The following is a 15249-nucleotide window of genomic DNA, read 5'->3' as shown; positions in this document are numbered from 1 at the left end:
ATAAAATAATTATTTTGTGTAGTCTATTAAGTTATGCGAGTTGAATTCTCCCACTCTGTTTGCACCTCCCTTCTTTCTCTCACTGAGAGGATTCCAATAAAAGCAGCCTGCTATACTTCACCGTGACCCAGAGTCTCATAACATTAAAACTGTTACCTTAAGGCTCAGTAACAAGCGACATGCTGCAGAGAAACCGTGGAGTCGAAATGTCTCTGGATGGGTCTCGTCTTATGCTTTGTTGCCATGGCACTGATTCTGAAAGTCTTTTTCAATTATGCTTTGACAGTAGAAGAATGTTAAGCAATGTTTATAGTGTGCGAGGGGAGAATCATTATATGCTCTCATTCATGCTAGCTAGTCATACACAGTCTGTAGTGTAAATATTTGCGGTCTATTACAAAGGTGAGTGAAAGCCACTGTATGATCTTTATCTCTGCCCATCTCTCTCTCATCTCCCTTCTAGAAGAGTGCAGGGGAATTAGTTCCCTGACCTCTTGGTCTTTGATTGATTAACCTCCGCTACGAGTCCGTGTTTGGCACTGGTTTGCTGACGGGACATGCCCCTGCCTCGCACAGAGTGATGTGTGTTTGAGTGATGTTGTGCCAGATCTGTCTAAAAGTCCGCAATATCGCCTTCAATGTAACATGAGGATTGTGTGTGCAGCCTTATTCATTTTTTCTCCCCCAGCCCCCCTCGCTTGGCGCCGTCTCACTTTGTGAGAATACTTGCTGGCTGTGCGATACGAGCAGAGAGCAGCAGCGGCTAAATGAGAAGATCTGGTAGTGCTAGTCTCTCAGGGGCACGGCCTATTAACCTCCCTCTGAACAAGGATGCTTTTCTCCAGCTTTGTCTCCACTGCCCTTATTGCTTGCTCATGGTGTGAGATGTGTCCATGTATCTGCGTATCCACACATTCTGGTTTAGATTTAAAGAGGCAGACTTTCCCCATAGTACTTTATACATCGAGATGTTACTTGACCTGAAGATTTTTGTATACAGGTCAACAGCCCTCATTAGCAATAAGAGACCTAAAGCAGTTAATGTTTTTAAGCTCTCCCTGAAACCAAAACTAACTTTATCTGAATTAGCACAGTGTCATTTTGTTGAACCTCCATATCATTGGGCATCTGTTTACCCTTGCCTTAGCACAGACCCGGAATGGTGGAGGGGTCATAGGAGTTAAAGATGATGTAAAACATGCCTCCTGTCATACCTAAAGGTCCCTCTCTGAACACATCCTCATCCACCCCCAGTATGCCTATACTGGGTATACATGTAGGAAGCGGCACCTTTTCTTACTGTCATTGATTGGTTCTGGAAAAAGCATGGCTCATAATCAGAAAGGCAGAGTCTCATTCTAAAAGGAACAAAAACTTTTTGTTTTAGGTAATATCCCTTTGTTTGCAAAGTTCAACAAATCTGTAAGATAAAATTTTATACTTAAAAACACTACTGTTTAAAACAAAAGGAAATTATTAGTTAAATTAAGTAATTGAGATCTTTGTAGGAACAAAAACCAGCAGGGTAGGGGGTCCCCAGGACCAAGGTTGGGAACCTCTGCCCTAAACAGCTATCACAATACAATATGATACAGCAGGGGTGGCTGACCCTGGTCCTGGAGAGCCACAGGGCCTACAGGTTTATATATACTCCTTCAAGGACATTGCATCGAAATTAGACTTGCTGTAGTTAATGAGCGAGCACCCGCTTCAAAAGAGGCGATGTCAGCCATAGTTTCCTGTTACCATGCTTAATTTCTCACTTGTAGCATATTCTGTTATAGTATCTGGGGTGTGCTCGTCTCTATTGATTGTACTGCTTAGGTTGTTATTTGACATACTGCCTATTCCATTGCAAATTATGAGAAAGGCATGCCAGAGCTGACGGAGACAGTGACTGGGGAAGAATATCTGAATTACACTAGGATTTATACTGCTGCACCAAGAGACCTGAAAAAATCCTGTTGCTCCAATACACTTGCATCAGTAATTGTGGGGGAAATGCAGCAAATTTTACACCATACCCCATTGATTATTGCCCCATATATGATTGCTTCGGAGCGCTTACAAACCAGTGGAAAAATGCATATGGAGAATCATTTACGAAGCTTTGTTTCAGTAACAACCCTGCCACAGGTTGAGGAATGCCACAGTAATGAGAAACGCTATGCAGTTGAAATGTATAGTGCTAAATGCTGTAATGGATTTTTTAAAAAGCCTGACACCCAGATCAATAACTATAAAATGTCGCTTAAGTGCAGATGTTTTGCAACTTTTATTTGGTTAATCACTAATGCTCCCACATCATAATCATTTAAGTGTCACCATCTGGTTATTGTTTTTTTTTTATCAAAAGGGATTAGTGTTTTTATGTTATGCATGAACCACAGAGGGATTTATCATGTTCAATTGTTTGTGAGAAGTGTTTCAAGTTATTTTCCAGTGGAAATGATGATTTAACAAGTCTGAACTCCCTGTTAAAGACCAGAATCTCAAAATCTCTCTTCTGTGGACACAGTAGTTGTCTGGGCCACCTCAGAGAATTGGGGAGGTTATTCTCTCTGTTACATGACAACATTTTTGAGCGTTTGGACTTCCTGAGCGCCGCATTAGTATACATGGTGTGTTGTGTTGCCTGTGAGTCATTTCTGAAGTGGGTCAGTATTTGAAGCAAGTCTGCTAAGCTTCCATAATTAAGTTATCTGCCATCACAACAGCCAAGTCTAGTAAGAAACTGTAATACCGTCTGTTCATTTGCCAGTCAGGTAGCAAAGTCATCGCTCTCTCAATCAAAGAAATGGATATGGATGGAGAAACGTGTTTATCAGAATGGCAGCAAGCAATGTGTGGTTAGGCATTACAGGCCCAGTGGATAAGAAGGTCAAATTCTGCCAGATATTCCTGACAGGGACTTCTTTCAGCAACTTGGATTAGGGTCCTTGTTGTGTACAGCCAAAATACAGATACAAATACAGCCTGTTTTGTATTTGTAGTTGAAATATAACCAGATTTGCCGTGTATCCAGCTTGTTTTTGTTTTCCTGTACTGTGATGATTCTGTTATTAATTTCCTCTGCAAATTCACGTAAAATAACAAAATGCAATACAATTATAATTTAATATAGTCTGTGGAATGCCCACAAATGGTTAGTGGTAGTAAAATATTTGAAAGCAGTCTGTGGGATTTGTTCTCCGAGTTTCACGTGGTTATTAATATGATGGTATTAGTTGTCTTTGAAGTACATCAAGATAAATGAAAACAAAATGCAGGATGCCATTGCTTCCACAATCGAGTAATGCTGAAGTTAATAATTGCTAATAATTGAAGCTAATAATACAGTATATTCTCCAAAACTGCCATCTTAATTCAGTTTGGTCTGGCCTTTGCCAGATGATATCTCCCAGAAGATTTCACTTAAAACTGGGCATGGACACGAGTATTCGAATATTCAAAGTGATTTTAGTGTTCAATTACTTGTGAGAGTAGTTGATTTCTGGGAGAAAAAAAGGGTATATAATCTTTAACAATGACATCTAAGTCTGTGCTCCACTGGGATCCCCCATCGCTAGCAGTAGCCATTGTTTCCATTACCACAAATATGACAACCAACCAATGCTTCATGGTTTTAAAAGTTTTCTGTCAGCAGCACCATATATAGAGGAATCTTGTCTTTGAAACTGTGACTAAGTTCAATATTAACATGTTTGCCTTTGTCAGATCCTGACGTTCGAGACCAAGAACCCGGTGGAGCTGGCAGAGAGACTGCGTGCCGTGTGTGGGAACCAGAGCAATGCCTACGCCCGCCTTCTGGAGTACCGGCTCAACGCCCTGCGTGGCCTTTGGAGCGCCCAGAGGCAGCTGGCCCTGGAGGAGCAGCAGGAGCGCGAGGGCTCGGGTGACGAGGAGACCATGGCTCTGCTCAAGCGCCAGGGGCTACTGCAGCAGCCTGAGCAGGCGCCCTTCACCTCGCGCATGGGCCTGCTGCTCGTCTTCCCCCTCATCCAGTCGCAGTCCCGCAGTGACCCGGCCCTCTGCAACATCACGGCCGAGGTGCTGTTGGCCTGCCTGCGCGACTGCCAGCCACTCAGCCTCACCAAGGAGCCCGGCGACTGCCTCAATGGCCTGGAGGCTCTGCTGTGCTCCTGGCTGGAGGAGCAGCCCAACTCCAGGCAGCACATCCCACAGAAGCAGAAGGAGAACGCGGCCGCAGCCCTCGTCGCCCTGGCCTGTGCGAGGTAATCCTGCCAGACAAGTGCATCTGTCCCTGGGATGCCCATTGCTGACACTATACAGCATAAATATCTATATTACTATCTGCTATATTTTAAAATATATAATTTCTAAGCAGACACCCTTACACTTGGCACAAAATATACACATTCCTTTATATAGCGAGGAGTACTTTTTAAGAGTATTTTTAGTGTGTGTATACACCGATCAGCCATAACATTATGACCACCTGACTAATGTTGTGTAGGTCCCCCTTTTGCCACCAAAACAGCCCTGACCCATCGAGGCATGGACTCCACTAGACCTCTGAAGGTGTGCTGTGGTAACTGGCACCAAGACGTTAACAGCAGATCTTTTAATCCTGTAAATTGCGAGGTGGGGCTTCCATGGATCGGACTTGTTTGTCCGGCACATCCCACAGATGCTCGATTGGATTGAGATCTGGGGAGTTTGGAGGCCAAGTCAACACCTTGAACGCATGATTCATCAGACCAGGCCACCTTCTTCCATTGCTCCGTGGTCCAGTTCTGATACTCACGTGCTCATTGTAGGCGCTTTCGGCAGTGGACAGGTGTCAGCATGGGCACCCTGACTGGTCTGCGGCTACGCAGCCCCATACCCAACAAACTGTGATGCACTGTGTGTTCTGACACCTTTTTATCAGAACCAGCATTAACTTTTTCAGCAGTTTGAGCTACAGTAGCTCGACTGTTGGATCGGCCACACGGGCCAGCCTTCGCTCCCCACGTGCATCAGTGAGCCCTGGCCGCCCATGACCCTGTCACCGGTTCACTGCTTTTCCTTCCTTGGACCACTTTTGATAGGTACTGATCACTGCAGACCGGGAACACCCCACAAGAGCTGCAGTTTTGGAGATGCTCTGACCCAGTCGTCTAGCCATCACAATTTGGCCCTCGTCAAAGTCGCTCAGATCCTTACGCTTGCCCATTTTTCCTGCTTCTAACACATCAATTTTGAGGACAAAATGTTCACTTGCTACCTAATATATCCCACCCACTGACAGGTGCCATGATAACGAGATTATCAGTGTTATTCACTTCACCTGTCAGTGGTCATAATGTTATGGCTCATCGGTGTATATCTCGCACACATAAGGAGACTGCATATGTGTTCTAGGGATCATTTCAGCCCCTTAATATTACTTTAGTTGTCACCAAAGTTTTTTTAGTTTTGTTTTTAAATTTAAAAATATTCCATTTGTTCTCTGAGACTTTCACATTCATGTATTTTGCTATAATTAGAATCCCATGAAGGTAAAATAGCTGATGGGCTGAAACTGTATACAGGGCAAGCAACACTGCATTTGACAGTGAAAGGAAGTCTTTAAGGAAGCCTTCTTGTGAAGCAGAAAATGCATGCTCTGTCATTAAGAACTGATCTTTAGAATATTGTGGTAGTCTCTTTGGAAAAAGTATTGCCCGGTGAAACAATAGAAGACCTTAGCATATTGTATAATCAACATAAAGTAAAGTGCAGTATGATTTAGCGTATAGTATGGGCTAATCAGGTCGAAAGATACAGGCATTTGTCAGGTAGGACCCACATCTTGCTCTTAACTGCAGAAAAGTCCTAAGAACTTATACAAACATTGTTTTAGTTTCAGTCAGGACAGCATTGATGAATTTGAAAAATTACATTGTGTTGTTAACCAGTTCTAGTTTTGGCTTCCATTTCTTGGCAGTGTAGCATGCTTAATTACTGTTAAGACAGCCAATTTAAAAATAACTCCAATAAGTGTATGCTGAATTATAAAGAGTTTTAAATGAAGTGACATTCAGATCAATTAGTCTTTAACACATTTTAAAATGCAGTTTGCATACAGCAGGCTAGGCCCCTCTCTAAGCAGGGTGTAGCAAACGTTGCTGCTGTCTCTTTAAAACATCCCCATGAAAAGGGCTTATCAAGTACAGGCATATGGTGTTCTTGAATGCTGATGGCAGCTATATGGTTGTCAACTTGTCAAAACCAGAACTTCCCCTTTGTGTCCCTTTTGGAACCAAAGATAGCTATTGTTGCAGAGAACTATCTAGCCTGATGCTTTATTTTTTGGAAAAAGTATTTCGATTTAAAGTCTTTTTTTTTTTTTTTTTTTTTTAATCATGCAGGTTAATTGTTTGTTAAATGTTTAAGCCGTGTTCAATCCGTGATTTTGACACAGTAATATGCTTTAAGATATAAACAATTTACTGCCTGAACAAACATTGTATTGCAGCAAGATAAAACCATTTACCCCCTTTTTGCAGTGTTTGATCATTTAAATCTATATTTACTTTTGAGTCAATGGTATAACAGTTTAATGCCGGATCATAACAGTTTAAGGTAAAAATCTTAACCGTTTAAGGCAAACATTTTCTCAAAGGTTATAAAGAAACAGACCGTTCAGTGCTTCAGAGGCATAGATTATTATTCTCCTGCTTTGAAATGATTGCATACCAGTGTAGCACTAGGTTGCTTAAAAGCACAGTCCTTCTAGCATTAGAAGATTAGAAGATGTTTCTGTGTGTTTGGAGTTCCACTGCCTGACATTTTCCACAATTTACATTGTTTATTTTATGCATTTTACAATAGAAACAATAGACCTGTTTTCCCTGACCCATTAAATTCTAAGCTTACTCAAAGCAAAATAAATTTAAAATTGTCATGTACCCTGTTATATAGCAAAGGTGCTAGATAGATGGATGTGGCATTAGTATAAAGTTATTTAAAGATATTAAGTTATGATAAAGATATTTAAGTGGACATGTAGTATGTAGTGCCTTCCCAGTCCATTCAGTCATATTCCATTCAATACCATTCAGAGTACAACAAATATAATAAACAAGAGGGATACATTTGGCCATGTATTTCAAATTGAACTGTTTCACAGGGGGGCAAAAATGCATCGTTTGGTTCCTAGCTTGTCCTGTAGTGCTGTGGTCTGGAGATGCTTTCACTGTGACCCATTGGGCTACCAACTGTGAACAATTTGTTACAGGAAAATTAATCAGTATGAAAATTATAAATGTAATCTTCCAAATGACAATTAAGAGTAAATTGTAATGTGTACACATGAAACTGATAATAAATGGAATAATGGAAAATATAGATCATGTAAACCTCTCAATAAAATAGCATTTTCTCATGGCAGAATTCTATATTCATACAGTGGAAAAAAGAGCTTTTAACTGAGACTGATTTGGTGCAGTTTTGCATTTTGTCAAACCTGAAACATTTTGTATAAGCATTTAAAGGAGATTTATTGAGTAATAAAACTGTGTATGTGAAGTCCCTAGAACGGAGATGTGCATTCATGTGATTTAAGAGGCCAGATCTCCAACCACCATTTCCCAGAACTGAGCTCTTTCTCTGTAGCTTGAGAGCCAGAATCAGGGCTCCTTAGAAGACATGACTTTGATAGAGATGGTGTAACCCCTAGAATCGGCCTGTTTAGAGTCACAGTCTCCTTATTTGAATGGAATCGGATACTGAAAATGTTTTTTCCTTCGAGACACTGAAAAATAACTTGCATACATTTTAAGAGTCTCTGAAAAAGGAAAAAACAGCAGCATTTTGTTGTGTAAAACACTTACGGATTGAGACTTCAAATTAATAAGAGGGTGTTGCCATCCCAGTTCCTCTAAGATGTATGCATTCCATAGCTCACAATACAAATAAAGAAACAAAGGGATTAATTATACAGGACAGAAGTCTATTATGAATTATTGAAAGCTTCTTTTTACACTTATTGCTGTATGGTTTAATGACGGGACTCCATTACAGCACTTCCATCATATATAGTTGTTTGAAAGGGGGAGAGTACATGCTGGGGTGGGAACGTTGCCCTTTAAATCAATTTTCCCGAATTACTGGAGCCCATCTGCTTTGTCTGGGAAGCGCTGCCCCTGGGGAGCCCTGCTATGACTTCAGTATGTGTTCAGTCAGTCTTCTCTAATGGAGTGCGCTGCGCTGTGACACACAGACACCCTCTCACAGGCACACAGTGTGTGTGGCATGAGGCTGCACTGTTAAGACGCCCGTTGTCTGTAGGCCGCAAATCCACAAACCTGAAGCTTCTTCCCTGTACAGATAGTCGTCATTTTCATCAGTTTAACATTGTCACTAGAAAAAAATCACCCAAGATGGAGTTGGTGTCATTTATTTTTCCACATGTCATTATTGCTTCCAATATATTGATTAAAAGCCCCCCCTACTTTTTATAATGTACTGCATGAACCATCATTTCCAGATGAATATGCATACACATCAAGAAGATTTATTTCATTAACATAGTAAGTTAAGTTTCTTTGTTTGTCTTTTCAGGGGCTCGTTGAAAACCTTAGTCCACACTGTACACCTACTCCAGAAGCAGGTGGACCTGGGCCACTTGCCTGTAGCTGATGTACTGTACAGGTAACCAAAGACAGCGCAGTATCTACACTTGCACAACACTTGTTTAGGCAACTAAAACATTTACTCATGACTATCTATTCTGTATGAGCTTTGTGTAGTCGATTGCATGCCCTTAGCTGTGTGTTTCTCATTGTTTCACATTTCCTTGTGCGTCCACCGGTGTGTGACTGTGTGTGTCTTTGGGCATGTGTGCTTATTTTCCTCTGTAGACCTCGTGGGTATGAATCCCCCACCAAGCTCCGAAGCAGTGAGGCCCTGGTCAAATATGTGACTGGCCGCAGTGAGCAGGAGGCTGGTTTACTGTACACTGCAGGGGAGACCCTCGAGTTCTAATCTGCTAATTCTATTATATTTAAAACTCCCCTGCACTGCTTTCTCTGAAGGAGAAGACCTACTGCCAGACCTTCCTCTGCCATCTGTGATCAGATTTAGATTTAATGGTTTATAATGCGTCTTCCCCAGCCTTCAGTGCTCTGCTTTTCATGTAATTTTGCCTGCTACAGCCTTTTAGCTTCATTCACAGCCCTGAGTAGTCTATTTTTCACATCCACTTAACCACTTACACCAGCAGCTCAGAGATTGTTTCACCATGGTAAAGAACAATGGTGCTGATGACTCTCATATTCCCACTTTTTATGTGGGTCCCCTGCCTTATCTGATATCAACACGTTTTAAGATGGATGTTTTGTTCTGTCCTTATTTTTCTTTCCTGTCTGGTTTTTATGAAAAGAGTGCTTTAGAAAGTAAACAACCAGTTTATCTATTGTTTCTTTGCTACATTGATTTGTTTTCTTTTGGTCACCCTGAAGACTGCAAGTTATGATAACCCAGGGTTGTGACCTGGTTGATTTTAGTTGTTGTTTTAGTATGTGATTGAGCATTTGATTGTTCAAATCAGGAGACCCCAGCTGGACTACAGTGCTCTGTGAGAATCAATGGTTTTGAGAGGTATATGATTAAGTGGGTGGGGTTTTTTGTGCATGTATTTATAGTACTTTTGTCTTTCCAGGCTGCTTTTACTGGAGGGGGGTCCCGGGTCCCCGTCCTGCCTCCTGGGGGGGAAACACATGGTCTCCTGGGGCTTTGAAGACATGCTCCCAGCGCCTGACAGCAGTGCTTCAGGGAATGAGAGCAAAGGTAGGCCCATTCAGTCTGCACGCTGGGGACTGTCTCCTTTGGCCACCCACCGGGGTTATTAATGGGGCATGAGGTGCTCCCTCAAGCCCAGGAGAAAATCAAGAAGCTTATCATTTTGTCTCAAGGGGTGTTGTTCAAATACTTACCTAAATAAACATTGTGTTTTTTTTCCCATTCTAGGCTGGCTAATTTTCATACAGATTGAAGGTGTTTAGCCAGGGACTTCATGGTATAAATCCTAGTTTGTGCTTCAGCAGTGTTCTGTAATTTTTTTATAATTTCACGCAGTCTATTAACAATAATTGGTGCAGTAGAAATAATCTGCTCGTCTGTGTATTTATAATGTACATGCTTCAGTGGTAAATCATTGTTTTTGTTTTGTAATGGCACAAGCAGGTAATTTAGTTTATCTGAAAAATGGAAGTTGAATATTAGTAAGTATAGCAAATAGTCTAAGGGGATTGAGAGTCCTTTTCAAACCAATAAAACTGGCTTCTCTTTTTATTAATTCATGAAAATGAAGGTAAAGCAAGTGGTTATTGTTATCATTTGCTGCCTGTACTCTTTTGTTATATTACACTGTTTCATTGTGTGGAGGTTCCCCCAATGGTGCAGGTGGCCTGTGTGAACAACTTAGTGACAACCACTGTGAAAATGTTTGTTGAACCTTGATGAGATAACGCAATGAGGACTGTAAACTGTTTCCCTATTGCTTTTGTGTGCATTCAGTGCAGAGTGCCTGGCACTGTTTGCTGTGATGACTTGAAGGGATAAGGGACTCCTTTGTGTGAGAGGAGGACGAATGCAGATCGAGGCAGGGAGAGTTTGTGTGGTGTGAATTGAAATCCTGTTAGTCTGGCAAAGCAAAGACAGAACAGTTTCCAACTCTTTAGGTACACTTCGATTGAGAAAAGGCCTGGCTTCTCTCTTTTTGTCTTGCACAACTTTGTTTTTTCAGCTATAATAAAAGCATAAAGCTTGTGTATTAATGGTCCCCCCCCGGACTCTGCGTTGAAATCGGCAAATCGTCAAGGTCAGTCACAGCTGGGGAAAATTGACTAGTGCGTTTTTCCAGTTGGTCAATTAAAGTCAGCACTGTCACTCAATGATAAAAGACACATGTAAAAGCACAGAGGACTCTCCAAGAGTCACACTTGTTTGAAAAAGTCCAGCTTTATAAATGGAACTCGTCCACTAGCGGATACTGAAGTGCCCTTTTAGCGGAGATGAAGTGTCATTATGAGAGCTCTTGGAATCTGGAGGTGGGATCCTGGAGTGTTAACTACAGGTCAGCTTTGGTGGCAATTTGGGAACTGGCTTGCATTTGTTTTATAGCTTAAATCTGCATTATTCCCAGATGAAAAAGGAATGCACCAAGCTGGTCCAATAACCAAAACTCTCCTATCTTAGAACAGAGCAGACTTTATTGAAAATGTAGGTGTTATGTATTGTATCATACATTTATTTATACCTTAACATCTTTCTCCACTTTCCAGTGTTCTGGTGCAGTTGCAGTTGTCAGATGGTGATGTGTCCTTCCTGCAACTGATGTCACAATAATTGAATCTTTTTTGTATAAACGGAAGATTCTAACAGAGCTCCATTTCATTTGAAACAATTAATCTGCCATTTTCATTAACATAATCTGATCCCACAAATGGCCAGGCCAGCGTAAACCTCCAAATACAGGATTTTTCAGCTTTTATTTATTTGTATTTGTATTTTCCTTTTTAATCAATCCTACAGTGTGCACCAGTTTCTTAACCCTGTTTATCTTTTGGGAAATTTCAATTAATAGGAAACCAACAGTCAAAATCTGTAATATAGTGTTATAGTAAGGGCCAGTGATAACATTCACCAAATTATTAGTTCAAATACTATTAAAAGCATGGCGTGTGGCTTGCCAAAAGATGGTTAGCCTGTATAGAGTCCTCTGGGAGCCTTATCTGTTTACAGTCCTTTTGTTGAGGGATTTTTTTGTAAGTAAACAAAAAATCCAGTGCCTTATTTTAATTGAAATAAGATGGAAATAATGAGAGCTCCAATTAGGCAAATTACTAGTTCCATTAAGTAATTGAGAGCTTGGTTGGATTAAAAACCAGGATGTTAGTGGGTCGAACTAGGCTTGGGAACCAGCGCTTAAGACAGAGCAGAGGTGCTTCACATCAGAGGGGGAAAAGGAAACCTATAGGACTGTGCTGAAATCATGATACATAAAGCCTCATCTCCACAGAGTGGGGGGTATTGCTGGCTACAGCTCTTGCACTAGACTAACATGACAGCTTTGAGGTTAGTTTACTGATGGGTCACAAGGGGGCAGAGAAAGCAAATCGTGGTAGTGTGGTGGTTATTAGAAGCATTGATATTGTCCCTCCGCTGCTGGCTGGACCTGAAGTGTGTCCTCTAGTCCTGATCCACATAGGCACCAATGATTGAGCTTAGGGTAGGTTTACAGTTCTGCAAGTAAAGTAAAAACAGAAAAGCATATATCTGGGAGAAGGCAGTTAGAAAGATGGATCATTCTGAAGCGTGGTGCTTTCTAATCGTTACTGTAATCTCTCCCAGGAGAATACCATTCTGAAAGTCTCTCTGGAAATGTGATACCCTGTATCTCATCGCAGGACAATGTGAGTGGCTTATTATCTCTAGAACAAACCAATTTATTTATTTATTTTTTCTTTCCAGAATAAAGGATCCTAAGACGGTACTTCTGGGACTCCTTTATTTATTTTTAATGGAAAATCCTTTCTTGTTGGAGGACAACTCAGGACAGTCGTAGTTATTTTCTTTCATTAGATTTGCTCTTTATCTTGTTTGCAGATGCAGATTTGGGTCGTTGCCTTGCTACCGACGGCCTGTATCTGTACACGACCAACTCCTTTGGAAAGGGAGTCAGCAAGCTGGGCTCAGGACTTCACGGGACTTTGCGGTAATACAATACTTTATTTATAGGAGTGAAAGAATAAGGCAATCTAAAAATAGGACCTGTCGGTTAAATAAAATCAACACAATGCCCACCAGCCTCTGAAGCTGGACTCCTGGTTTAGACATCGGCAGTCCGCCTCGAGCAAGATTTAAGAAAAAGCTATTTTCATTGGTGCACAGATTTATTAGGCATGTTTTTCATTGATTTGAATTTTAATTAAATCGTTTAATTTCCCACACTGTCAGCTGACATTGTCAGTTGAAATTCAGACAATTTTGAAAGCAATTAAAGCAGTGGTAAATACTGCACTTCCTTATACAGCAATATGTCACTTAAGAGGAATACATCTATACAGTACAGTATATATTATGTATGTCTTCACAAGACTTGTTTGCTTGCAGAATCACATGGGAGCAGTTTCTCACATTACAATATCATATTAAACCAAACACTGATATGTGTAAAGCAAATCATATATCATGCTCCCTGCAGGTGTTTTAATTTCAAAGCTCAAAATGTTTGTTTTACTGTATTTTACTTAGTAGTTCCTGGTTAATAATTTTAACATCTGCAAATTCAGGCCAGTCTTTTGAAGTTCATTTGCTATATATATACCATAGATTGCCAACAAACCACTACTTCGCTACAGTGATTGGGGGGTAAATATAGCCATCTGCCACAGCGAGGAGACAAAGTAAAGAAATGAGTTCTAGTAAAAAGATGCCTTTTCCAATTTTAGAAAAATGGAACTATCATGCAGCCAGGGAAGATTGTGAGCAGTGAACCAACTGCTAAATTATAATATCTATATATAGATATTGCTTATTCAGTACTGGGCAATCGGATTTTTTTTTTATTTTTTATACATTACATCTGTTAAATTCCCATTGAAAGAAATGGTCGTGGCTAAGGAGGTTTTGGACAATTTCACCTTAGAAGACCTCTGTATAGTGGAGAGTCAGTGCATTGCTTCCCTACACTGTTTTTTTTCCCCCTGTGGTCGTCGCTCAGCGGGTTCGTTTACTGCCGCAATGAGGAGCTGGAGCCCGGCTGGATCGTGTTCAGCAGCTGCAGACTCCTGCACCGGCCTGCCTCCTTCGACAACAAACCTCACTGCCTCTTCCAGGTCATCGATCCCTTCAGCCTTCAGGTACAGGACAAGCACAGTCACTGGGATCATCCACTCTCAGATCTTGCACTGATCCCCGAAAGTTGTATGTCTGAGGCCCTTACTGGGATTTGTGTCTGTGGCAGTGTTTGTTTGCAGGACACCTTAAAGTTTGTCTGTGTAAAATATTTTGTAAGCATTCTCTCACATGGTAAGGACATCTGACCCAGTTAGTATGGAGTGATACAGTGGATTTCTTACCCACACTTTACTTTTTAAGGATTTAAACTTCCCAACCAGTTCCTATAACAGCTGGTCTGCTCTTTCTGAAACTGTGTGGCACGTCGGTTCCCTCAAAATAATGGTGGTTGCGGTGAGAGTGAGACTGAAGTGCAGTTTTATAGATTACTGCTTAGACTGTGTCAGGAAGTGCTGTTCTGCTGTAAATCAAGGACCTCTAATTATATAATTAATAAGAAAAAGACAGTCCCTTATCAACTCCCAGCTAACTGGAGGTTTAGTAGTTTATTGAGCAGACTGCTGCTACATATTGTATTAACTCGGGGAAGAGTTATAAATCGTAAAAAAACAGGAATGTTTGCCAAAATTCCTTAAGGCCCTTAATATTAATATTTCGTTTGGGCATTTGATAATGCTTTTTGGACTGTAAAATCAGGTATGTTTACTGTTATTGATTTGAAACTTGCATCTGCTGCCAATAATATATGTAATTACCCTGAGAAAACTAAATATCTTTGGGCTACCATGGTGAAGGCTTGTATTAAATAATGTGCGCCGTGCCTTGCTGCAAATTTGTATTTTAGTTTTCTGTTGGTTTAAGTTTATAGTTATATATTTGTAATTATATTTGAGGCATTTATTACTTTTATGTGCAAAACAATTTGTTAGTGAGGTTTTTTCAGGATCCAACCTCACTGTCACTTGGAAATGATCATGTTGTTGGTTTCCTTGACAACCTGTTTTCTGTAAATAGATTGCTTGTGTTCTATAGCTATAACAGTACTCTGTCAGCCTTCCTTGTGCATTTATTTGACATGGATAAAGAACCACACATCTGTATAATGTTATTGGGCTTTTATTCCTACAGTGTTATTAACAAATATTATTATATAAGCATGCACCTGCAGCGTAATTAAAAAAAGAAAGAAAAGATTTATGTTTTCTGTGGGTATAAACCAATATAAATCACAGTGATTATTTGTTGATATAAATGTTTACATGCAATGTAGATATGAACTCCAAAATTAATCATCAGATGCTTCCTCCCCAAACTCACCTTCCTCTGCAAGTGTAGTGAAAGAATATACATTAAAATTAATATTCCATGCATTATTTATCACAAGCTGCCCAGTCCCCTTTTATTTGGATGTAATTTTTATCTTATTTGGACAGATTGAGAATGATTGATACCAAATCG

At 40.6% G+C, this 15249-nt stretch overlaps 1 protein-coding gene across 1 annotated transcript in view; it reads left to right on the top strand.

Annotated features, from left to right (window-relative positions):
• hectd4 (HECT domain E3 ubiquitin protein ligase 4) overlaps positions 1-15249 on the top strand; it is a 69773-nt gene that overhangs the window by 6708 nt on the left and 47816 nt on the right. The window contains exons 2-6 of the mRNA XM_066688805.1: positions 3718-4235; positions 8551-8640; positions 9650-9777; positions 12598-12706; positions 13715-13853. Of these exons, the coding sequence (XP_066544902.1) occupies positions 3718-4235; positions 8551-8640; positions 9650-9777; positions 12598-12706; positions 13715-13853 (984 nt within the window). The remainder of the gene's footprint in view (positions 1-3717; positions 4236-8550; positions 8641-9649; positions 9778-12597; positions 12707-13714; positions 13854-15249) is intronic.

The sequence above is a fragment of the Amia ocellicauda genome, chromosome 17, assembly GCF_036373705.1.
Source record: "Amia ocellicauda isolate fAmiCal2 chromosome 17, fAmiCal2.hap1, whole genome shotgun sequence".
Lineage (NCBI taxonomy): Eukaryota > Metazoa > Chordata > Actinopteri > Amiiformes > Amiidae > Amia > Amia ocellicauda.
Note: the sequence above shows the minus strand (reverse complement) of the source record. Positions and strands in the feature narration are given on the sequence as shown.